The sequence below is a fragment of the Rhincodon typus genome, chromosome 3 (assembly GCF_021869965.1).
Source record: "Rhincodon typus isolate 14 chromosome 3, sRhiTyp1.1, whole genome shotgun sequence".
Taxonomy (NCBI): domain Eukaryota; kingdom Metazoa; phylum Chordata; class Chondrichthyes; order Orectolobiformes; family Rhincodontidae; genus Rhincodon; species Rhincodon typus.
In genome coordinates, this window is record NC_063334.1 from 8,298,373 (window position 1) to 8,325,416 (window position 27,044).

General features: G+C 40.0%; 1 protein-coding gene across 1 annotated transcript; it reads right to left on the reverse strand.

Annotated features, from left to right (window-relative positions):
• Positions 1 to 255: 255 nt before the first annotated feature.
• On the reverse strand, positions 256 to 18,660 carry cdc37l1 (cell division cycle 37-like 1). The gene is made up of 8 exons (XM_020520035.2): positions 18,429 to 18,660; positions 10,270 to 10,551; positions 8,601 to 8,691; positions 6,686 to 6,801; positions 4,248 to 4,370; positions 3,129 to 3,311; positions 1,830 to 1,901; positions 256 to 797 (listed from the first exon to the last, which is right to left on the reverse strand). Exons 1-8 carry the CDS (start codon positions 18,567 to 18,569, stop codon positions 690 to 692), a joined length of 1,116 nt encoding a protein of 371 aa, XP_020375624.1. The 5' UTR covers positions 18,570 to 18,660; the 3' UTR covers positions 256 to 689.
• Positions 18,661 to 27,044: the final 8,384 nt, after the last annotated feature.

The window sequence follows — 27,044 nt, forward strand, 5'->3', positions numbered from 1 at the left end:
CTTACTAAAGAGAAATCATTTCTCCCATTTCCTAGCAATATTGATTTGATTTAAATAAAGAAAAGTCTGTGTTTCAGTCTACACAGTTTGTCAACTTCCAGTTGTTTTTCAGATAGGGTACCGTGGGATGTGTTTTCTATCAATACTGGCAATGTCAGTCTGAGTGGGGAAAATCTGCTTCATGCTCAACTTTGTTGTTATTAAGAGAGGAATAATTGTCTGCGTGGTGAAAGTTAAAGGCACCAGCCCACGTCCCACTTTTCTGCATTTTATTTGTGAAAAACTTGATTTGCAATTAAGTAAATCTTTCTGACTGGCCTGCCACTGTTTTCAGGAACTTGGCAGATACCTGTATGCATCTAATCACCACAGTAATAAAGAAGGACAAAATATGCACACTAGCAAGATACACTGTGCAATCTTGAGTGACTCTTTGCAAAACTAAACCAGAAGATATCTTGAAATGTGTGTAATGGAGAAAAGACAAAAAAGTTGATTAGCAAATCCTTTTTCAGAACAGCCAGCATTAGAATGCATCAAAATCATACAATTTTTTTGTTCTAAACAAACCTTACAAATAAAGTGCAGCATCCACACAGGCAAGTCAACGGTTACATACAAAAACAGGCTTTTCTTCCACTGTTGTGAAATTTTTTATGCAATCAACTAATAGTGTTATTGCCAAACAGTTAAGATATGTCCATTTTAGGTTCTTCATTTCTTTCTTCTTTGGCTTCTTTAGTATTATAGATCCTTAAGCCTGCATCTATACAGCGCTGCAAGTAGTGCTCAGCAACCTATGGTAGACAGGAATGCAATTAAACTCATTGTCAATAAACGTACGTTGTTGGCATTACAATAAAGGTAAAGAACTAGAAGATGTGATAGAAAATCAAGACAAAGTGATCACTGTGTGGAATGAAATTTTTTAAAAAATACAGGAATTTTACGCTCTTCAACATCAAAGTTTAGGTCCCACATGAATATTGATTTTGAAGTTAGAGGTGAGAAGCAAACTAGGCTGCTGGCAAACACCGATGGTTGTATGCCTGTCCAAGGTTTTATTGAATGAACTTCAACCAAAATTCTTTCTTGCCTGTTCAATGTGGTGTCAAAAATCCTATAGGATTTTCTCTTGAGCAGGGGAGACATCCAGTTTATTGGCCATTGTTTATCCCTCAATCAACCTTTCCAGAACCAAAAAAAGGCACCATTTGTTAGATCTTATAATGTAAATACTGGCAGCTATATTTGCCTCTGAACAGTGACTGCATTTCAAAGCTGTCTCATTACCGTGTGAAAGACTCTGCATAAATGAAAATCTTTACTCCTCTTCAGTAAATGCTCCACAAATTGCATCATAAATTACACAACGTAACTCTCCTCTGATTTCCGCTCCCTTACGGAAATGGAGTTGGGAATCAAGGATACAGAATGAAGGAGCAGCATCTAATTTCTATTTAGTACCCCATCAACAAATGGATGAGTTGGACTGAAGGATCTTTTTCCATGCTGTCTGACTCTATGACTATCTATGACAATACATGGTGAGATCAGACACCAATGATATTCACCAAAGTCCAGTTACTCCAATGAGATGATGCCAAAACATGAGACTACTTTGAATTCAAAAGATTCTGAATCCAAATTTCTAATTCTCTTACAAAAAAAAAAAAAGGCTACAAGCTGGGCCAACTCAACCTCACCTTTGTGTGAAATAGTACAGCCTTTAAGATGAACAGCAGCAGACAGGAGGCTAAATCATAAATAAGAGATAACATTTTATAAATTCTGATCAAGCTGAAAGAATGGACATTCTTAAAACATACCTGTGGGTCCATGTTGCTCAGCATGTTCTGAAGGACATGAACATCTTGCAACTGAAAACACTGCTTGAGTTCCTAAAAGGCAGAAATAAACAATTGTAAAAAGTGATGATCAACGCAATCCCAACCATCAACAGTTTGGGACAGTGGGGTTACTGATTGGAAGCACAATGTTTTTTCCTAGATCTGTTCAATTTCCCTGTCAAGGAATTAAAGCTGCACAAAGTATAGTGTGAAAGATAGGCTTGAAGAAAGTGTGAACGTTGAAGTAACAGTTTTCTGGCAATGTGCAGGAAATGTAAAGTGAATGTGGAAATAACAGGGATAATCAAATTAAATGGTTTAATGTCCACTCATTCTTGCCCAGGAAGAAATGCTTTACAGGCAGCAAAAGAGGAGGAAGATAATGAATGAAGCCGAATGGTACACAAAAAAAAATTGAGTTATTAACCAAGACAGGATAAACTAGAGGCAATGAGGAAAGTACAAAGGGAAGGTGTGTGTGTTCCTTACAATGCAGGAGGAGGCAAGAAAATAAAATAAATGAGAAAGCTGGATAACAAAGTTTGAATAAAAAGGCCCACATAGAGCTATGAAGCTGTACAGCATGGAAACAGACCTTTTGGTCCAACTCCTCCATGCCGACCAGATATCCTAAACTGATCTAGTCCCATTTGCCAGCACTTGGCCCATATCCCTCTAAACCCTTCCTTTTTAAGTACCCATTCAGATGCCTATTGTATCCGCCTCCACCATCTCTCTGAGCAAATTCCATACTTGCACCATCCTCAGCGTTAAGAAGTCACCCCTCGGTTCCCTTTGAAATCTTTCCCCTTTCACCTCAATCTGAAATCTTTCCCCTTTCACCTCAATCCTAGTTTTGGACTCCCCTACAGTGGAAAAAAAAAGACCTCATCTATTCACCTTATCCACGCCCCTCATGATTTTATGAACCTCTATAATGTCACTCCTTAGCCTCCGATGCTCCAGGAAAAAAAGGCCCAGCCTATTCAACCTGTGGATCAAACCCTCCAATCCTGGACATCCTTGTAAATCTTTTCTGGATCCTGTCAAGTTTAACAACATGGCCCACAATACTTATTTTGAATGCAGCAACCCTGAACATTTGGTTTGTTGAATTGAGCAATTATATATTTGTTCACTCACAAAAGCAAAAATCACACATAGTTCATTAATATTAAATTTCGTTACCAGCATGAGCTGCAGTGCAAATCAGCATCCAAATGGATGCAGGAAAATGTATACAGTTTATTTTTAGAAAAAAGCATGCCTGGTGCTTACCAGTGGTAAAGATTCAAACACTTCCATTGGAGGCATACCACGAACATCCAGGTGATTCAAGTGCTGAGCCACATTATGTATTGCTACTGTTTCCGCAGTCTTGGTTTCTGCAAATTCACGAACCCGTTGGATAAACTCTGCTAGTTCAGTGTTAAATGCTTCCATATAACCTTCTTCAGCTATCTTCGTGGAGGGGGAGGGGGAGGGGGGTTAGTGAGAAACGGAAAAAGTAATGTCAAGTTTACCTTTAGCTGAACCAGATTAAGTATTTTGAGAACAAGCTCACTACTGTCCTAGTCAATCACAACTACAATTGCCACACAGAGTAGCTTGAGGCAGGCATCGATAAGCCACAAGTAAATACAAGACGACTTAATAGTAGCAGTAAATTTAATTTGTGTTCGCGAAGAAACAACACAGGCATGATAGGTGCCTAAAAGCCACAACAGCTTTAAACCCAAGAAAGGCCATTTGGCTCATGAAGTCCATTCCTCACAAAGTACTTGCAATTTATATCACTACATTTTGAAGGCATGAGGGGAATAAAAAGAAAAGAGGGTGGTGGGAATCTGGAACTGACTGCCTGTAAAAGTGGTAGATGCAGAAACCCTCATAACATTGAAGTCTTATTTAGATATGAACTTGCAATGCCAATGCGTACAAGGTGATGGATGGAAAATGGGATTAGAATAGTTAGGTGGTTGTTTTTGACTTGCAGGCTCGATGGCCTGAAGTGCCCTTTTCTACACAGTAGACCTCTATGATTCTATATTCAAAAGGAATTAACACTATATAACCTTGACAGAGCTACCCACATAACTCACTGAAATTCTCTATTGGTCAGCGCCAGCAATAAAAGGATACAGTGCAAGAAAGGATGGAAAAATTTTCAGTAAGTAGATTCTTCACACATCCACAGGCTTGGAGGATGCAAAGCTGGACTACATATTGAAGAAAGCAGTTAGGTAACACTTAGACTAATGGAAACTTAATACACCAGTTTTAATATACAGGGCACAGAATGGATATTTTGGTGAGAATCACCGCTACTTGTGGAGAGGGAGCTCTAAAATGGAAGCTTGTGCTCTTCCCTCACCCCCTTCTTTTTTAGATTCTTACTTTTGCTTTCTCAAAAAACTGTCTGAAGCAGCCACGAGGATCTTCCTGAAGACTTCTGCCCAGTTCTATAATGAACTGCATCACAACAGCCTGGTGTGCCACTTGTTCCATCAGTGCTTGTTTCTGTAAATACAACAAGGAAGTAGGTCACAGGAGAGCTCCAGTGAACAAGTTCTCTTTTTGGAGGAGGGCATAGGGTAAGCTGTACGTTAAACCCGTCCATTCCTTTCCAGTCAAAATGATAAATGCCATCAGATGAATGAAACCACTGCAGCATAGGCTTGGGTTAAACATGCTGCACTTCACTGTGCAAGGATAAAAGCACCACTGCATTATTTGTCATTTTTCATTCCATTTACATAAAGTGTTTCTTGCATTCAGACCTCAATGTCACATACCCTTTTGCTGCCAGGAAAACATACTTCCAGTGGTGCCCAGTATTGGCCATGAGTTTGGTCTCTGTACACAATCCTCATTAGTCTCAAAGTCCCATTTGTATTCCTCTCCTCTTCTGGGGCTCTGACTAGGTCAACATTCTTAATCAACAAAGGCCTTGTTCTGTTACTCTGGTGAAATATATCCAAGTAAACCCAGTACTTACAATAACTTGTAACATAGCTTCTTTTTAACCCTGAATTGTTGGGTTTTAATCAGATTCCAATTCATCAATCTAATCCTTAGCTCTATCTCACTGTATTTTACTGTACAGATTACAAAGTTTTTCTCCTTTTTACGAATCCCTTTTTCACAATAGTTAGGAAATGCTAGTGATGACAGAAAATGTGGCATTTCCTTTTCTGATCCATTACGAGATCAAATAACCTTGCACAACCTCTCAAAGATAGCACTGATGGTGTTCTCAACTATGTTTTTGTGGGACAAAAGCATTCATTTGACAATTAGCCCTTTTCCTTTAATAATTAAATAAAATGTAATACCCCAATTTTGCAAATTAAAACACAATGATATTCAATTAGTCACATCAAACTCTATGAAATCTTCAGAGGAAGCAGGGAGAACTGGAAACAAAAACATTTAAAGGTGAAGCTTGAATCATTATTTCACAAGAGACTCTATAAAGATACTTATATTGTAATGTTACTGAAAGAAAATCAAGCTAGGTCAAGCAGAACCTTAAATCGGTGCTCCCATAACACTTACACCAGATGTACTGTCTGCCTGAACTTATATTTAATATTAAGTTTAAGACAGGTTGGTTGTCATAGATCAAAATGTATTATAACACTTCACCCATACTCAACCATATGATCAATAATCAGCCTTGCAGAATGGATATCAAATGCTCACCATTCATAAAAAGCTCAATATAGCTGTACAATTTAAATTACTTCAAAACATTTTTAAAACCTAGCGTTGAATACTACTGGAGAATTGGGCACGTTTGGAATTGATTTCAGTTGTACTACAACAAACAGTTACTGGATTATAATGCAGTTGAGCGCACTTAAGTTGCCTTCTTACACCTCAACAAAATAATGGAGCAATTTTCAAATGTTACTTCTATGACAGGGTGTCACTCAACAGGTTCATTAGAATGATCCCTACTGTGGAGGGATTGTCTTATGAGCTAAAGCTAAACAGGTTAGGATTCTAGTCACTGGGGTTTAGAAGAATGAGAGATGATCTCATTGAAACATATAGGATTATTAAGGGGCTTGACAGGGTAAATGCTGAGAGGATGTTTTCCCCTATGGGGGAGTCTAAAACCAGAGAACATAGGCTCAGAATTAAGAGGTGCCAATTTAAGAATGAGATGAAGAGGAATTTTTCTCTCAGAGGGTTGAGTGTTTTTGGAACTCCTTGCTACAGAGAGCTGTGGGAGCAGAGTCCTTGTGTATATTTAAGGCTGAGGTAGATAGATTCTTGATCAGTAATGGAATCAAGGGTTATGAGGAAAATGCAGGAAAACAGACACAAGGAATATTGGATCAGCCATGATCTATTGAATGGTGGAGCAGGCTTGAGGGGCTGAATGGCCTACTCCTGTTCCTATTTCTTATGGTCTTATAAAGAGGGTGCCTGGACTATTCAATGAAAAATAATTAAACATTTCTACCCCAAGAAGTACTTTGGGCTTTCCTGAATACTTCCAACATTTTCTGTTTTCATTTTATTTCTATAATGTTTGCAAAATTTATTTTGTTTCATTGTTTCAAGACTGTTCAGCTGAATATCAATCACCAACTTACACAGTAGAAAAATAAGCAAAGCCCAGGGATACTAACAATTAGTGTGGATTAAACCTACATTGCTAAAATTCTGAAGAAAGGTCTCGACCCGAAACGTCAGCTTTCCTGCTCCTCTGATGCTGCTTGGCCTGCTGTGTTCATCCAGCTCTACACCTTGTTATCTCAGATTCTCCAGCATCGGCAGTTCTTACTATCTCTTGCTAAAATTATTTTTTGGTTTTGGCTTACCTCTTCCTTCTTCAAATTAAAACACCAGTTTATTAGGTAATTAGCAGTATCTTGACAAATGAGGTGAGGATAATCCGATAAATATCTCTGACTATCGACCCATCGTTTCAACATGCCTGCAATGACAGAGGAAGTGGGAAACTTCACTGAACAGTTTCTCAAACTTCAAAAACTATGACACAACATAAACTAAATGTTTATTTTGCAGTAAGAAATCCTGCCCATTCCATTATTACACAGTAGTTGGGAAATGGAAGCGTAGTTAAACAGATTTCATAGCCAATTGAATTAATCTAAATAATGCAGTGTGCCAGTTTAAACATAATTGTTTCATTTCCTAAATGCTGAATATTCCCGAGAAAATTGTACTGCTTTGAGAGTACTCTGTTGTAACCATGTTATGGACTGCTACAGTTTATATTTGGATGGCTTCTTTCATAGGCTAAAGGCTGCATGTTTGTTTCTTCATGGATTCTATCAGTTTTGGGTATATGTATTCCATTCTTAGAGGCAGCCTTGTCTGGCTAGTCTACTACTGTTTTAAGTCCCTTTCATCTTTAGCCTGCTTTTTACTGAACATGATGGAGAATTACACTGAGTTATACAGTAAGTGCTTTATTTACACTGATAAACATTGTTCTAAATACAGCTCTCCAGTAGTATTTCTCTTCATGTTGTGATCCCCTGTCTCCCTCTGCTTCCATCAGACTAGCATTAAGATCATCATTAAGATCATCAGTAACACATTCATTCCCCATTATAGTACGGGCACAGCCAACATTGTCCAACAAAATCAGTGGCTTTCTAGCTCACTTTAGGAGGCAGTACCATGAAAAGGAAGGACAGTCATTTAATTCCCTGCTTACTGTTTTAACGATATCAATGTTTTAAATTGTTAATTTATTGTTTATAAACAGAATGTACATGGTCAAAATGCTCTGGGTTCTTAGGCGAGGTCTCTGGATCATGTTTAGTAACTTGATTCATAATTCTATGCGCTGAAGTTGTCGTTAAGATCATTAACAATTCACAGTTAAGCTAGTTTTACACAATAGGCATAAGTGCACTTAAATGATTGTGTGTTGTGGAAGGTTAGGCAGTAGGAGAGAGAAATCTCTGATAACAATGAATAAGATGCAACCTTTCAGCTGGCAAGCAAATCAAACGTTTGGTCAAAGAGGTAGGTTTAACGGAAAGTCTTAAAGTAAAGCAGAAGTGGAGAGGAGAGATGAGATGGTGGTTTGTGAAGGAGCTCAAGGCATGAATGCCTGAAGGCTGATCACTAAGGTGGAGGAAAGCAAGTCAAACATGCAGAAGACATCAGAGCTTGGGAACCACAGACTTATTGGAGAGTTGTAGGGCTGGAGGTGGTTACAGAAAAGGGAAAAGGAAAGGCCTTGTGTGGATTTTAGCAATTTAAAATTGACATGGCAGTGAACAGGGAATACAGCAAATACAAACCTTACTATTCCAGAACGAAGTGCAACTATTTTTAAAATGTCTAAAAGCAAAATACATAATTTCACTAATTTATTACCTATTTAATATTCAAGGATGGAAGGGAGATTCAAATTCTCACTGCACAGTTCAGAACAGTTAATTAGTATTTTCATTGACAGATGAATTGACTTAGATATCTTTTCAAATTTGCAAAGAAATCAGTATTTCCATGAGCTCATCTGGCAAATCATTGATATCAGTATAGCTATTCACTGAATTACTTGTTTCTTTTACATTAAAAATTCACCTTCATAACAGAGATTGCGCAACATGTGGTGTGCACGTGTTGCCAGTGTCTTTTTGGGAAGGTACACCGTGCAATTCCTAGTTCGCTTTGGTAAGAATTGGTTATTTTACAAATGTACATTGAGAGTACTCACTGTGCACTTCAACAGCTAAAGAGCTGTTTACTTACCAAAGTGCCTGATCTGCTGGTGATATCTCTGTACAAAAGTTACATTTTTTCCATCTTCCTCTGCTTCTTTACACTTTTTGTTGATCACACTCTGTAAAAAGCAAATCAAACTAAGAAAGAAAAAACTAAACCTCTAGAAGAGACTTTGGAGTGCAGGTTCATAGTTCCTTGAAAGTGGAGTTGCAGGTGGACAGGATAGTGAAGGCTGCGTTTGCTATACTTGCCTTTATTGCTCAATGCATTCAGTATAGGAGCTGGAAGGTCATGTTGTGGCTGTAAGTACATTGGTTAGGTCACTTTTGGATTACTGTGCTCAATTCTAGTCTCCCTGCCATTGGAAAGATGTGAAATCTGAAAGGGTTCAGAAAAGATTTACAAGGATGTTGCCATGGTCGGAGGGTTTGGGCCATAGGGAAAAGGTTGACTAGGCTGGGGCTATTTTTCCTGGAGTGTCGGAGGCTGAGGGATGACCTTATAGAGGTTTATAAAAGCATGAGGGACATGGATAGGGTGAACAGCCAAGGTCTTTTCCCCAAGGTAGGGGAGTCCAAAACTAGAGGACATAAGTTTAAGGTGAGAGGGGAAAGATTTAAAAGGGAACTAAGGGCAACTTTTTCCACACAGAGGGTGGTGCGTGTATGGAATGAGCTGCCAGGCGAAGTGGTGAAGCCTGGTACAATTATAACATTTAAAAGGCATCTGGATGGGTACACGAATAGAAAGGGTTTGGAGGGCTATGGGCCTAATGCTGGCAAACGGGACTAGATGAATTTAGGATATCTGGTCGGCATGGACGAGTTGGACCGAAGGGTCTGATTCTATGCTGTACAGCTCTATGACGCTATGAGACAAAGACATTGCAGATAATGGGACAAAGCAGAAGGAATTAAGAACCATTAAGAGTAATGAGGAACTAGAAATTCTTCTAGGCATAGTTTTTAACCTCCCACTGTCATTCCCAAAGAATGAAAGAAGAGGGTCTTAGTGACAGGCATAGGAATGAGTCCATGATTAGGAATTACCATTCTGTGGTCCCACAATTCATAACCCATTTAAAAGTCAATATCTTCAACTATGTAGCCCTCTCTCAGAAGCAGTCTAAATTGTCAGCCAAGCTTTTAGGTACAAAAGTATATCTACTAACAGAGATAGTAGGAACTGCAGATGCTGGAGAATCCGAGATAACAAGGTGTAGAGTGGGATGAACACAGCAGGCCAAGCAGCATCAGAGGAGCAGGAAAGCTGACGTTTCGGGCCTAGACCCTTCTTCAGAAAAATGATTTTTCTCATCCAGCTCTACACCTTGTTATACCTACTAACAGTTGGCAGAATGATTCCCATTGTGGTTTGCTCTGCTGTCTGTTTGCATCTTAGGTCTCAAATCACAAAACTAATTTGATTTTAGAAAATCAAATGCTATTTACTGTTCAGGAGTTTTAATTAACAACACCACTGACAGAAAGTCTACCTTGAATTGCAGAATCAGTCTACTTAAACTTGTGTTTTACAGCTTCATAGTTTATTAGAAAAAAGAAATAAAGATACCACATGCAAGTTCTCAAGCTGCAATGGTGGTTTTGAATTAAAATTCTCTAGATTTTTAGCAACATAATCACATTGCTCTCATGCTCCCTTTACTCCGATTAAGAGTTGGAAATATATACTGTACCTTATTAAAACCTTCCCTACTGTCTGTATCAATGTTCCATGAACTTAGCCTCTCATTCCAGGTCAGCTCTTCCTCCTTTTGCCTCCATTCATCTTCTTTTTGCTTCAACTCCCAGAATTCAACCTGCGCTTTGGCCCGTTCTTGTTCCAAAGACTCAGAATTGTGCAGCTCCAAATCACAAAGTCTCTGCTGAGCTTCAGCAAGCCTCCAGCCACATTCCATTGTCTTCTTCACCAATTCCTGCTGCGTGTGACAAACACTATCTACTCCACTCATGCAAACCTAGGAATACATACGCAGCAGATTAACAAGCATCAAAAGACTGCAAATTATTTAAACTGAACAACACAGGACCATATAAAAATTTTGCAGCATGGAATGTGGACAATCTTAATCCGCCATACCTTGTATCAAAAACAACTTCAGGATGTCCCAAAATGTTATACAGTTAATTAAATACTTCTGAAATGTAGTTACTGCAAAGAAGGAAACACTTTACACTGAAGATCCCCACAAACAGCAATAACAATATAATTACTTCACTGGTATTAGTCAAAGGACACCAAGAAACTGATAAGACATAAGACCATAAAACACAGGAGCAGAAATTAGGCCATTCAGCCCATCGAGTCTGCTCTGCCATTCAATCATGGCTGATAAGTTTCTCAATCCCATTAACCTGCTTTCTCCCTGTAATCCTTGATCCCTTTGACAATCAGGAACCTATCTATCTCCATCTTAAATATACTCAATGACCTGGCCTCCATAGCATTCTGTGGCAGTGAATTCCATAGGTTCACCACACTCTGGCTAAAGAAGTTTCTCCTTAACATCCTGTTCTTTTTCAAACAATACTATGGAGTCTTTCATGCTCACAGGAGTGGCAGACAGAGCCTCCTTTATTATCTTATCCAAAAGGAAAACATTCTTAAAAACTTTATGGTTTCCCCATCAGTGCTGCAATGAAATGTCAGCTCTTTCCACATTCTGTTGGTGTCTCTAAAAGAGGGTGGTGCATAAAATTTTATCGCTAACCTTGTGAAACCAAGGCACCTGCTAAGTCATGGCAACTGTAATTCTGTAGTCACTGTACAGTCAGAAGACCCCACAGTTTGAAATCTAGGGACAGAAGTATGCCAGTCAGCCCTCCAATCTGTTCTGCCATTCCATTAGATCAAGGCTGATCTGCAACTTTGCTCCTTATCCCTTAATACTATTACTGAACAAAAATCAAAGGGATGAAAGATCCAATTGTTCCATCACTCATAATATTTTGGGAAAAAGGAAGAACTTTAAGAGTGTTTTGTTTTTGTCAGTGATAATGTACTTCCCTCACCCCCTACATCGACAGAAAACATAACATGCACACCAACGCATGCCACAGAAGCACCTCTGCAAAACTAAAGGTCATTACAGCAAACACCACACCCCATATCATTAGCTCTTTCATTGAATTTTTTTTTTTAAAAATCTGATCCAATGCTCTGCTTTTTGCAAATTATTAAGAGGGTTTTCAACTTTTCTGTCACTTTTGGTTCAGTTTGGGCTGTTGCAGTAAGAAGCAGTCAACTGACTAAAGTACTTCAATGTCTATCATTTTCATAACCAGAAATCTGATCAAACATTCAGTTTACACGCAACATACTGCATATCATGCTGACATCACTGATGCACTGCACTGCATGCCTGGACTTCATTTTTAGCTAGAAATAAAAAGTTGGGCAAGGTGCATATTTAAAGTAGTCTCACATTCCTTTAAGTTTCAGATTACATACACTGCAAATGTCATTCTAATTTTTGAGTTAGGGAGACATAGAGTGCACTGTCACAGTCAAACTGACAATCCTTTGCAAGCAAAATTAAATACAATGCTGAATTAGACCTTACACCGATCCACTCAAAAACCAGTACCAAGTGCAGGGTCCCAGAAAAAAAAGCAGTCTGGACTTGGAAGACAGAGCACAAGGCTTGGCAGTAGGCCATGCTACAAGTAAATATTCAATTTAACCGGACTCAAACTAGATCACATTAGTTAAAAACATGAAAAGTAAGTTGATTAAAAACAAAGACTTCTATTAATAAAGTTCGATAAAGATGGCATCGCAGGTAGTGTCTCATAACTGCAGTAGCAGGGAGATTCGTGAACAGAACACAACTGCAGTGCCTGCACTACAACGAACTTCCAGCTTTGAGCCGTTTTTAGAAAGAGAGAGAAAAGAAAAATCAAATGCCATCCTTGCACATGAACCAGAAATTTAATATACAGCGACAGCATCTAATGAGGAATGCAAATGCATGTTGGTTTTATGGCAAAGGATTGGACTGTGGCAAAGAAAGCCTTGAAATGTGGCAGAGCTTTGGTGAGGCTGACTGCAAGTTTTAGTCTCTGTACACAAGGGCAGAAAGGCTTTTGTTTACCCTTAAAGCAATGAAAGCTCACTACATTCATTCTGGGGATTGAGGGGATTATCCTATGACAAATATAGGCCCACTCTCTCTGATGTTAAGAATAGGCCTACTCTCTCTGAGGTTAGGAATAATAAAAGGCGATTACATTGAAACCCAATATTCCAAGAGGGCTTGACAGGGCACATGCTGAAACTTTAAACCGAAATGGAAATTGGACTACTACAACTAAAATACCTGGAAAGTTGTTTACAACTTGAAAATCAAGTGCAGGATATTGTTGAGTTCTGCAGTACAATATTGCGTTTGCAAAGCAAAAAATTGAGGTTGAGACCAAACAGCACCAAGAATCTTTCCAGTTCAGGAAATTCTGCCTGGCAACAACTCTGTTTGTTGAACTGTTGTAATAAAAAGTTCCAAGTGCCAAGAACAGCACAAGAGTGAAAAATCATCCAGAGCCAGCAGGCAGATGACAACCCCCTCTCTTCACCTGGGGGCAAAAGAGAAGGACTAAAGGAACGAATTTACGAAAGTAAAGATCCAAGTTCACCTAATTAACTGTCGAATTAAAGACCATCAGTGTATAGACAACAGCACAGTACCATTTTTAAAAATCAAGAGGACTGAGCGAGGAATAAAAAGAGACTTCCCACCTCATGGTCTGTACTTTTGATCTACGGAATTTTGTTTATCCTCTCTACATTCCATTCCAGCCATGGTATGTGTGTTAAACAATTCATCCTTCTTAAACTGCAACTGTATGTATGTTTGGGTTTTGAAAAGGGTATAGTTCAAGTTGCATAAACTAGATTTTTTTTTTAAACTGTCACTGTTGAGGTTAAATATTAGCATATAGTTATCTTTACCATTATGGACACAACCTGGTGTTAATTTGTTTTGATCCGGATAGCAGGCGAACTGGGTTTTGGTGAACTGATTGGGAGTTTTATACACTTACACATTTTGTTGAACAGTGAGGCATAATTATTGGCACATTATACTCAGTAAAGTCACAAAAATGACTCTAAAATTAGAGATCTTAGTCTGACTATATCAGCCACTTGGGAGAATTGAAAATCTATGGAATTCTCTATCTCAGGTGAGTGTGGATACACAATCATTTATTGCATTTGGAGCTGCAGTCAATAAATTTTTGGCCACAAAGGAAATGAAAGGATATGGGTATTGGGCAGAAATTACAATTGAGGATAACATGTGGCCACAATCTGAAGTGACAGAATAGGCTCAAGGGGTGATATGTTCTTGAAAAGCATTTTTTGGCTTGAATTTTAGCAACATTCCAAACAGAAGTGGGGAAATATCCATACTGTAATATTCCAGGACCAATCCATCACATTTGCTGTGAGAGTGAGCATGTGGAGGAAGCGCTGATCTGGATACAGTTGACATACTAAACCAATTTTGGAGGGCTTTTTAAGAATCAAAACCATAGTTTTTTTAAAAATCTATTCATTTTGTGGGATGTGGGCGTTGCTGGCTGGCCAGCGTTTATTGCCCATCCCTAGCTGCCCTTGAGAAGGTGGTGGTGAGCTGTCTTCTTGAACCGCTGCAGTCCACCTGCTGTGTGTTGACCCACAATGCTGTTAAGGAGGGAATTCCAGGATTTTGACCCAGTGACAGTGAAGGGGCGGCAATATATTTCCAAGTCATGATGGCGAGTGGCTTGGAGGGGAACTTGAAGGTGGTGGTGTTCCCATATATTTGCTGCCCTGGTCCTTCTAGATGGAAGTGGTCGTGGGTCTGGAAGGTGCTGTCTAAGATGTTTGGTGAATTTTTGCAGTGCATCTTGCAGATAATGTGCACTGTTGCTACTGAGTGTCAGTGGTGGAGAGATTGGATACTTGTGGATGTTGTGCCAGTCAAGGAGGCTGCTTTGTCCTGGATGGTGTTAAGCTTCTTGAGGGTTGTCAGGGCTGTACTCATCCAGGCAAGTGGGGAGTATTCCAGCACACTCCTAATTTGTGCCTTCCAGATGATGGACAGGCTTTGAGGAGTCAGGAGGTGAGTTACTCGCCATAATAGCCTCTGACCTCTTGTAGCCACTATGTTTACGTGGTGAGTCCAGTTGAATTTCCAGAATGTTGACAGCGGGAGATTCATTGATTGTAACACCATTGAATGTCAAGGGCGGTGCTTGGATTGTCTCTTATTAGTGATGGTCATAGTCTGGCATTTGTGTGGCGCAAATCGTACTTGCCTCAGAGAATTGTGCTTCAGTATTTTTGATCTCCAGAAACAACCTAGTAGTATCTACCCAATCAAGCCCCTTCGAAACATTGTACATTTTACCTCTTATTATTTTATACTCCGGTTAATATAGACCCAATTTGCTCAGCTTCTCATCACTGGTTCCTATGAATGTAGGGTAAATCTATCTAATGAACTCTCACTGTATCATCTCCAATGTATGTATTTCCTTCCTAAAATGCAGGTACCAAAACTACACATAGCAGTCGAGATGTTGCACAAAGTCTGCTACAATTATAGCAAAATTTTCTTATTTTTATCCCTTTTCAATAAACGCTAGCTTGTCATGTGCCTTCTTTTTTGCCTTCACTGCAGAAGATGGGTAGAAGTAATGATTATGCCCATTTATTAACCTGTGAACAGTACAGCACAAAAATTAATGGTCAACAAAACTTGATACACAGAAAGGGTAAGATCCAAGGAACAGGTAATTCATTTTTAACAAAGATATGAATTTGGATCTTGAACAGTGTTTTCCAAAACAATCCATCAAGTTTAAAAAAAAAGGTGAAATGACATTTAAGAATGTTGTGGGGTACTTTAGTTAGAATAAGAGATTAATGCACAAGATTGAACCGCATGGGATTGAGGGAAGTACATTCACATGAATAGGAAACTGGTTGGCAGAGAGGAAACAAAGAGTAGGAATTAATGGGTCCTTTTCAAACCGGCAGGCAGTAACTAGTGGGGCGCCACAGGGATCGGTGTTACCCCAGCTATTCACAATATTATTTATGATTTGGATAAGGGAACAAAATGTAACATCTCCAAGTTTGCAGATGATACCGAGTTGGGTGGGAGGGTGAACTGTGACGAGGATGCAGGATCTCGACAGGTTGGGTGAGTGGGAAAATCAATGGCAGATGCAGTATAATTTGGATAAACGTGAGGTTATTCACTACAGAAAGAAAAACAAGGCGGCAGATTACTACCCGAATGGTTGTAAATTGGGAGAGGGGTGTGCAGCGGGACCTGGGTACCCTTGTGTACCAGTCACTGAAGGTAAGCATACAGGTGCAGCAGGTGGTAAAGAAGGCAAATGGTATGTTGACCTTCATTGTGAGAGGCTTCAAGTACAGGAGCAGGGATGTGTTGTTGCAGTTACACATGCCTTGGTGAAACCACACCTGGAATATTGTATGCAGTTTTGGTCTCCTTTACTGAGGAAGGGTGCTCTTGTTCTCGAGGGAGTGCACAAAGGTTTACCAGGTTAATTCCGGGGATGGCGGGTCTGATGTATGAGGAGAGATTGACTAGGTTGGGAATGTTTTTGCTTGAGTTCAGACGAATGAGAGGGGGAATCTCATAGAGACTTATAAAATTCTAACAGGAGTGGACAGGGTAGATGCAGGGAGGATATTCCCGATGGTGGGTGTGTCCAGAACCAGGGGTCACAGTATGGGGATTCGGGACAGACCATTTAGGGCAGAGATGAGGAGACATTTCTTCACCCAAAGAGTGGTGAGGCAGTAGAATTCATTACCACAGGAAGTAGTTGATGCCAAAACTTTGAATGTATTCAAGAGGCAACTGATATAGCACTTGGGGCGAATGGGATCGAAGTTTATGGGGAGAAAGCAGGATTAGGCCATTGAGTTGGACGATCAGCCATGATCATGAAGAATGGCGGAGCAGGCTCAAAAGGCCAAATGGCCTCCTCCTGCTCCTATCTTCTATGTTTCTATATTGTGGACTGCTTCAGCAGCTGTGCTGGAATTTGTCTCAGTTGTCAAAATGTAAGTAAATTTTTCAGAGCTGCATGTTAGATGGTTTGGTCACTGTTCTCTTTGCATTTCTGTGCCAGAGTGGAATAGACAATTTTTGTAGTTTACACATTTAATCTTTGAATGTTTGCCATTGCCTATCCATTGTCATTGCTTTCAGTGACATTTCCCATTCCAGCATAGCTGCCTGACACCTCACACCATCATACTTTCCCTGATGACGATTCAGGACTCCAGTCTCAGAATCAACTACCACACTCTCCATCTTGATGAGGAATTCTATCATGTTACAGTCACCCATCCCCAAGGAGTTTCTCAACTCCACTGACAATTATTCCTTTCTCATTGGCATAATACCCAGTCTAAGATAGTCTGTCCTCAAGTTGGCTCCTCAATGTACTGGTCCAGAAAACCATCCCATATGCAGTCTAGGAATTCCTCCTCTACAGTATTGCGACTAATTTGATTCATCCAATCTATATGTAGACGAAAGCCACTCATAATTACCGTATACATCTGAATTCTGGTTTGATGCCATTCCCAACATTGTCAGAAGTCACATAACACCAGGTTATAGTCTAACTAGTTTATTTGAAATCAAAAGCTTTCGGAGCGCTGCTCCTTTGTCAGGTGATGTGCTCATTCATCACTTCACCCGACAAAGGTGCAGCACTCCAAAAGCTCATGCCTATAACCTGGTGTCCTGTGACTTCTGGCTTTGTCCATCCCAGTCCAACACCAGCACCTCCACATCATCAGTCCCAACATCACCACTACAGTTTGATCGTCTACATACTACCTTCACAAATGGTTTTTGTCCCTTTGTATATCTCAATTTTACTCACAGATTCTATGTTGTCTGATCCAATATCTGTTCCTAACATTGTGATTACTTCAAGGCAAATTAGGGATGGGTATTAAATGCTAGCCCAGCCAGTGATACCTACATTCCAAGAACAAAAAAGTCAGGGGAAATATCTCCACATCAAAAAATATTACCTCAGGTAATATTTCAGGAAATATGAACAAGACCTGCAGTCATTAACATCTGCATTCTAATACTATGTTATCAGTTCTACATTAAAAAAAATCTAATTCCTCCTCTATTATTCCTAGTTCAGTTCCCACCCATCCTGTATGGTTCTCCATATACCTGCTAGATCAATATCCACTGGATATTAGTTTAAGCATTCCCCTTAACTCCAATTAAGCATCCCACAAGGATATTTGTTCCAGCCCTATTCAGGGACAACCTATGAATCAGAGTTTCATCCTACTGTATCACTTCTCTGGCCACAAATTCTACTTGTGTTATCATCCAGCTTCTACATACAGTAATGAATGGAAGTAAAGAATGGTTGAGGCTCTAATCTTCACTGTTCTTTCCTCCATAGCTCCTGAAACTATGTAACTCTAAGCTTTATCCTTCCCCCCACACCCCCCCCCCCGAAAAACACACACAGTTCTATGTAAAGTTTTGCGATTCTTTGATGCGTTGTCACAGTTTTCAACAACTTCTGACTGGGGTCCTGTTCCCAGTATGATCTGTTCTCTTGCTCTGGCACCAGAGACAGTACAACGCATTCGAAAAGGGAACATCGGTGGAGGTTGACCAGGGATAATCCTACAGCCGTACGGAGGATCGAGACACTGGGGAAGGACAGGGGGAGGCTTTTTTTTTGCTGCAGGGTGAATGACGTTAATGTGCAACTAGCTCCTGGGGTCAGTGACAAGATGGTCAGCCCTGCTGATGGACAGTACCTGACTCGGACAAGCCATGTTGGGGAGGAGTTTATGTCGCTGTCCGCCCTCCTCCTCCTCTTCCTCCTCCTCGTCGCCGTCGTCGTCTGAAGCGATTGCGGGAAAGCCAGGCCGGTAATCCATCATCATCATCAGCATCATGGAGCCCCGGGCCCGGTCTCAGTGTAACAAAGCGGCTGCGGTCACGTGATCGGAGCGGGCCGTGGGTCACGTGACCCACCCGCCGGTCCTCCTCCCCGCGCCTGCGCAGCAGCACCAAAGTTGTCCAGCTGTTTTCAGGGATACAGTGCAATCCGTGGCACAGTTAGGGTCCCAACCCCTGCACCCGGAGGTTATGGGGTCAAGTCCCACCTGCTTCAGAGGTGTGTAGTAGCATCTCTGAACAGATTCATTGGAAAAATTTGGTTAATTTTTTTTAACCATGCCCTCCGCACAAGAGCTCTTCTCTTGCAGTAGCATTGCCCCTACCTCTGGACCAGGGGACCCGGGTTCAACACCCACCTACTCTAGAGCTACGTAGTAACATCGCTAAACAGGTTGATCGGGGAAACACTTCTACAACCTCCAGAGAAATGGGGCAACAGACTGTCCTAAAGTACACTCCGATTCTGACTCACCAACGTTGCAATGTTAGTTTTATCCATATCATTGCAATCTATTTGCCCCTCACATTCAAAACCATTCACCCCAATCATTATCACCCATTTATCTCTGTCTCTTCTTTTTTTAACACGACAGATGCTCTTCTTCCATATTTTCATATTTCTTACTACTTTGATTTTTCTAAATAATAACAAATGTTGCTGGATAAATTCAATAGGTCTATGGGAAGCAACATCTGTGGGAAGAAAGCAGAGTTAGCGTTTAAATATGGTGCCTCTTCATCAGAATTATTTTTTCCAGCTTTATTATTGTTTGGTCATCCTTTTATGGCAACTAAACTTTTATAATTTTCTGGTTTCTCACCTCACATTTACTTCCCTATTATTACAATTCATTTACTCTCAGCTTTGTAATTTATTTTCCACTTTCATTGTCATCCATATATGTGACAATGCCTGTAATCTCATAATACAATGAGAGACTGGAAAATTTTAAAATATTTAGAAACCAAAATAATAATAAAGGAGAAATTAATAAAAACAGGCAGTAAGAGTTTCTACCGGTATTAAAAAAACAAAAGTAACTAAAGTAAATATTCCTTAGAGGATAAAACTGGAGAATTAATAATGTGCAAAAAGAAAATGACAGAGACTCTGTACAAGTATTTTGTATTTGTCTTTGTTGGGGCAGAATGACTAAAGTAATTACTCAACACCTGGAGTCCATTTCCAGCATCAAAAAATTTATTGATGTTACATTAGTGGGAAGAAACCTCTGGGGGTCCAGGAGCCTCTTCCCTAAACAAAGGCAAGACATATTTATCTTGTTCCACCGTTAGCAATTACAGACCAATCATATTATTAATTACCTATGCACCCAATTTTTTAAATGGTGTAATTACACTCACCTCTACCACTTCCTCTGGCAGTTCATTTCATACATGCACCACCCTCTGAAGTTTAATTTGGATAAATGTGAGGTATTGCACTTTGGTAAAACAAGGACAGGACATACAATTAATAGGAAGACCCTGGGCGGTGTTGTAGAACAAAGAGATCTAGGGGTTCAGCTACGCAATTCTTTGAAATTTGCATCAAATGGATGCAGGGTGATTAAGAAGGTGTTTTGCATGCTTGCCTTCATTACTCGGATCTTTGAGTATAGGAGTTAGGACGTCATATTGAGGTTGAAAGGGATGTTTGTGAGGCCTCGTCGAGAGTACTGTGTATAGTTTTGGTTGCCCTGCTATCAGAAGGATATTATTAAATTGGAGAGGGATCAAAAAAGATTTAATAGTATGTTGCTGAGAATAGACGGTTTGAATTATAAACAGAGGTTGTATAGGCTGGGACTTCTTTCATTGGAGCATAGGAGGTTGAGGGGTGATCTTATCGAGGTTTATAAAATCATGAGGGGCGTGGATAAGGTGAAAAGCAAGGGTCTTTTCCCTAGAGTGGGAGAGTTCAGAACAAGGGGGCATATTTTTAATGTGAGAGGAGAAAGATTTGAAAAGAACATGGAGGTGCAACCTTTTCACAGAGAGTGGTTAGTGTGTGGAATAAACTGCCAGAGGAGGTGGTGTATGTAGTTCAGTCATAACGTTTAAAAGACATTTGGATAAGTACATGAATGGGAAAGGTTTGGAGAGATATGGGACAAATGCAAGCAAGTTGGAATAGTTTAGTTTGGGACATGGATGGCATGGACTGTTAGGACGAAAGGGTCTGTTTTCATGCTATGACTCTGACACTGTGTGAAAAAGCTTCGCTTCAGGTCTCTTTTAAATCATTCCCCTTTCACCTTAATCCAATGCCCTTTAGTTTGGACTCCCCTACCCTGGGAAAAAGACCTTGGCTGTTCACCCTATCCTTGCCCCTCATGGTTTTATAAACCTCTATAAGATTACCCCTCAGCCTCTGACACGCCAGAGTAAAATGTCTGAGCCTATCCAGCCTCTTGTTGTAACTCAAACTCTCCAGTCTGTCAGTCCATAGGAAGTTAGTGGAATCTCTTTAATACTTATTATGTTTTTTAATAACTACGATTATCTGGAAATTTTAACTAAAGTAAACGGATCTTTTCTTCTATTTGAAATGGATCTCAGATCTTAAATCAACTACATATGGAATTCTTCTATCAGCATACACGTAGGTTTCTTATTTAGCTGTCTTTGTAATAAATAACTGCAGATGCATGTTTCCAAAAAGACCCTTTGTGTAGTGGAATATCTCAAACATTGCAATGATACACATTAATATATTTTGCTTGGATCTAGCTATTGTTTCTTTCGTAAATATATTGAACTATTTACTTTGGCCTAAATAATATTGTCTAGCAGCATGGTATTTTCTAAATGAACAGGATTGCATGATGATCAACCATACAATTTGTGGCAAAAGGGGAATTGTTAGTTCTGTAGCATTTAATTCTAACAATGTTCTGTATAAGGGAGATAAAGGTCTGCTTCTGGAAACTGCTGCTTCATTATGAGAATAAAATGCCTGAATTAAGACACACTGTGGCACAGTGGTAATGTTCCTCCCTCTAGACTAGGAGGCTTGGGTTCAGAGCACACTGAAGGTTAATATATTTTTGCAATTTCAGCAGGTTGGCCAGGAAATTGTATTGTTAACTGACACATCTAATGTTATAATTATGTGCCAAAGAAAATGAGCAAATATATGTTGCCATGAGCTAAATTATCCCAAGCATGATTGGTCATTCCTTTCTGAAAGACCAAGGAGGTACTGTATTTATGCCAGCCGACCTTGCTGCACAGATATTCCCCCAGACGTTTCTGTCTCTTTATACTTCAACGCATCTCTGCCATGGCTTCTAAATTCTGTAAAGTGGGATCACTTTGAAGATCAAAGCTCTATAGCATTTGTTGACTATTCTACAGACCCTACAGAATGTGGACATTCTAAAGTAAAACTTCCTGCTTATTGTTTAATGGCTCAAGACTCTGATTAAATGTTCAATGATAACCTAATGACTGTCCTAATATAGTGTGATGCCTGCGAGCCAGTCAGTGGCAATCCCCAGCAATTGATAGCTGGTGATTATTTGATAGTGCTAGTCCCTGAATGCCAAGGGCTGATGGTTAGTTTGTCTTTTGCTGAAGATGGTCATTGCTTGGCATATATCTAACACGAATGTTACTTGCCATTTTCCGCCCAAACCCTCTGGTTTTGCTGCTTATGAATGTAGGCTGATTTAGTAGTTGAGGTGCCATGAGGTGCTGACCACTTGCAATCAACAGCAAACATTCCCAGTTCTGATCTTATTTTGGAGGGAAATTCATTGGTGAACGAACTGAAGATATAAGGGTCCAGAAGGAAGTTGTGCAGAGATGTCTTTGGCCTAGACATGTAACATCCGAAAACCATAACCATCTTCCTTTGTGTGAGTTATGATTTCAAGCAGCAGAATGTTTTCTTCATGCTTCCCATTGATTCCAGATAGGCTAGGGCTCATTGATGAAATAATCAATCAATCAATAATGCTTCAGAGATAGTAGGAACTGCAGATGCTGGAGAATCTGAGATAACAAGGTGTAGAGCTGGATGAACACAGCAGACCAAGCAGCATCAGAGGAGCAGGAAAGCTGATGTTTTGGGCCTAGACCCTTTTTCTGAAGAAGGGTCTAGGGCCGAAACGTTAGCTTTCCTGCTCCTTTGATGCTGCTTGGCCTGCTGTGTTCATCCAGCTCTACACCTTGTTATCTCTAATCAATAATGCTGTCTTGATACCAAATGCAGTCCCTCTCACCTCACCTGCAGAGCTTAGCTCTTTGGTCCATGTTTGGACAAAGGATGTAATGAGATCAGGAGCTCAGTATCCCTGAAAGAACCCAAACTAAGAGTCAGTGATCAGATTATTCCTTTGCAAGTACTGCTTGATGACTCCTTCCATTACTTTGTGGATGATCAAAATAGGGCAGTAATTGGCTGCATTGGATTTGTCCTGCACTTTTGTGAACAAAACATACTTGGATAATTTTCCACATTGACTGGTAGATGCCCCCTGTTGTAGATGTTCAGGAACAACTTGGTGAAGGGCATAGCCAGTTATAGAGCACAAGTCTTCATTACTATTGTTGGAATGTTGTCAGGGCCCATAGTCTTTGCAGTATCCAGTACCTCCAACAATTTGTTGATATCATGTGAAGATAATCGAATTGACTAAAGACTTTCTTGCTGGGATCACTGGCATCATTGTAATGCTAGGTCCTGTGGAAGAGGCCAAGACGAATCATCCAATTGGCACATCCGGCTGAAGGTTGTGGCGAAAGCTTCAGCCATGTCTTTTGCACTGGTTCTGACAATACAACAATTACCACCCTTCAAATGAGAATTATTGGCTGCAAAGAACAGTGGAACATCCTGAGATCTTTGAAACCTTGATTTTGTGTGCTAAAAGAATTTATCCACCTCTGTTCTAAAAGTATTCAATGACTTTGCCTCCACTGCCTTCTGATGCCGAGGGTTCTAAAATCACAGAACCTTCCTTGAGGGAAAAAACATTCCTCATCTCTGTCCTACAGTAGCAACCCTTAATTTTAAAACAGTGCCCACCTGCTGAACTCACCCAAAGCCACTTTTTAAAGATTATTCATAGAGTCATAGAATCATATTGCATGGAAACAGACCATATTATAAACTTCGATCAAATCCACCCTCATTTTTCCAAACTCCAGTGAAAACAAGCACATCCTGTCCAAACGTTCCTCAAAAAAAACTCAGTCATTTCAGGTTTCATTTAAGCTGCTTCCAATACACTTCGACTTTTCCTTAAATAAGGAGACCAAAATTGCACATAGATTTTGAGATGTGGTCACACCAGTACCCCGAGCAAGTACAGAATAACACCCTTATTTTTATTCAATTCCTCTTGAGATAAAATATAACAGTCCATTAGCCTTACCAGCACACTAACATTTTGTACCTTACGTACTGGAATACCTGGATTCCTCTGCACCTTGGAATTCTGCAGTTTTCCTCTGTGTACATAATGCTGTGCATTTTTTATTTGCCTTGCCAAAGTGAAAACTTCACATTTTCCCTCAGTGTTGTAGATGTACCAGCACAGCTCGGTTGGGATACAACAAGTCATAGAGTCATAGAGCTGTACAGCACGGAAATAGACCCTTCGGTCCAACACGTCCATGCCAATCAGATATCCTAATTAAATCTAGTCCCATTTGCCAGTATTTGGCCCATATCCCTCTAAACCTTTCCCTATTCAGATATCCATCCATATGCCTTTTAAATGTTGTAATTGTACCAGCCTCCACCACCTCCTCAGGCAGTTCATTCTATACACACACCACTCTCTGCGTGAAAAAGTTGCCCCTTTGGTCCCTTTTAAATATTTCTCCTCTCATCTTAAATCTATGCCGTCTAGTGTTGGATTCCCCCACCCTGGGGAAAAAGACCTTGGCTATTCACCCTATCCATGCACTTCATCATTTTATAAACTTCTGTAAGGTCACCCCTCAGCCTCTGATCCTCCAGAAAAGTCAGTCCCACCCCATTCAGCCTCTACCTATAATTCAAACCCTTCAACTCTGGCAACATCCTTGTAAATCTTTACTGAACCCTTTCAAGTTTCACAACATCCTCCTATAGCAAGGAGACCAGAATTGAACGCAGTATTCCCAAAATGGCCTAACCAACGTCCCGTATAGCCACAACATGACCTCCCAACTCCTATACTTTGTTTAGAACTATTGCTAGAATGTCATTATAGCACAGAGCACTTACAGTATCCAGTGCTTTCAGCTCTTTCCTGATATCAAGTAAATTGAATCAAATTGGCTGAAGACTGGCATAGGTGATGCTGGGGACCTGAGAAGGAAGCCAAGATGGAACAGCCATTCAGCACTTCAGCTTTGTCTTTTGTACTGATGTGCTGAGTTGCGGATATTTGTGGAGTCTCCTCCTTTTGTTCGTTGTTTAGCCATTCTGACTGGATGTGGTAGGACTGTAGATCAGGTGTTTGTGGGATGGCTTAGCTTTGTCCAATATATGTATGCCACGCAAGCAGTCTGTGTGGTTGCTTTACCAGGTTAATGCCTAACTTTTAGGTATGTCTGGTGCTGTTCCTGGCATGCTCTGCTGCACTCTTCATTGACTTGGGGTTGATCTCCCAGCTTGATGGTATTGATAGACTGAGGGACATGCTGGATCATGAGGTTACAGATTGTGGTAAACTACAATTTTATTGCTGCTGAATGCCCACAATGCCTCACATTGACATTAGATTCACTGTACCTGTGCTTTGTTATTGTCCATAGGCAGTTTGCTGGCATTATCAGCAATAATGGATATGCATGGTGTCTATGCAGACAACCTTTTAACTTCCACTACTAACAAAAATACGAATGTGGAGTGCCTTAAAATCAATTTGTCAAGCAGTTACACATCACAGGAACATCTGTTTCATATTGGGTTGTAATATCAACAAGGGGATATTTAAGATTAATAAATCCTTATACTCCTCCGGTAGCACTGTAGAACAGAGAGACCTAGGGATTGATGTACATAATTCTTTGAAGTTTGCACCACATATAGATAGTTTGGTTAAGAAGGCATTTAGCACACTTGCCTTCATTGCTCAAACTTTTGAGTATAGAAGTTGGGACATCATGTTGAGTTTGTGCAGGACATTGGTGTGACTTTTTCTGGAGTACTGTGTCCAATTCTGGTTGCCCTGTTATACAAAGAATATTATTAAGCTAGAGAGGGTTTATAAGAGATTTACCAGGATGTTGCTGGGAATGGAGGATTTGAGTTACAAGGAGAGGTTGGATAGGCTGGGACTTTTTTTGCTGGAGCGTAGGAGTTTCAGGGGTGACCTTATAGAGGTTTATAAAATCACGAGAGGTATAATTAAGGTGAGTGGCAGGTGTCTTTTCCCTGGAGCTGGGGATTTCACTAGGGGACTTATTTTTAAAGCGAGAGGAGAAAGATTTAAAAAAGACATGAGGGACAACTTTTTTACACGGAGACTGGTTCGTGTGTGGAATGAACTTCCAGAGGAAGTGGTGAATTAGGCTACAGTTACAACATTTAAAAGATATTTATATAAGTGCATAAATAAGAAATGTTTGGAGGGATATAGGCCAAGCGCAGGCAGGTGGGACTAGTTTAGTTTGGGATTATGGCTGGCATGGACTGGTTGGACTGAGGGATCTGTTCCCGTCCTAATTGACTCTATGACTCTTGGACATGCCCACAAGATAATGTGCTGCCTTGTTTGAATTATGTCCATGTCCAAATGTGAACTGGATGAAAATGTACCATAGCAAAATAATCTGTGATCTCTGTGATGCATTTGTGGACAGAAAACTGAACATTATAAATGTCACTAACTTCACTGAAACAAAAACTGAATGACAGAGATTCAGTGCTTCTTATGATGTTTACTGATAGCATTGCATTACTATTTGATTTCTTCTGCAATAGTTTTCTCCTAATTAGCATTATTTCATTACATGATTCACGTTTAGCTTTATAGAATGAGAGCCATAGATCATTCATATCTAGGGCAATGCACCAAAATCCATGAGTACCTGCAGCATCTCATTATATATTTTCTATAATACTCATCCTCACAATCTGCTCTTTGCATACCTCAGCATTCTTTTCTGCCAACCACAGTGCTAGTAGGCAGTGAATCCAATCCCCAGCCTGCTATTAGTTCTGTTGTTGATCTTCTATGGCTGAAACAAAAAACAACTGCAGTTGCAATGACAGTTATAGAACAGCATCCTGAATAGACCACTAATGTTAAATGGCATATAATGGCCAAGTTGCTTCTAAATGCCAGAATTAACAACAAAAAAATGTATTATTCCCTTACGCTGGCAATAATTTCACATTGTGCAAATAAATTGACACAGATTTGATTTGATTTGTTATTATCATTGAATCGAACAGCAATTCATAGATTAAATTGTGCCAGTATACCTTCTGACATATCACAGAATCACAGAATTGTTATGGTACA

Excerpts from the sequence above, each read along its gene's own strand:
- cdc37l1 (XM_020520035.2), bottom strand. The coding sequence starts at position 18,569 with ATGATGCTGATGATGATGATGGATTACCGGCCTGGCTTTCCCGCAATC. Across the intron at positions 6,802-8,600 it reads CCAGCAGATCAGGCACTTTG|GCATGTTGAAACGATGGGTC; the intron begins GTAAGTAAACAG and ends CTGTCATTGCAG. Across the intron at positions 3,312-4,247 it reads AGTTTTTTGAGAAAGCAAAA|ATAGCTGAAGAAGGTTATAT; the intron begins GTAAGAATCTAA and ends CCCTCCACGAAG.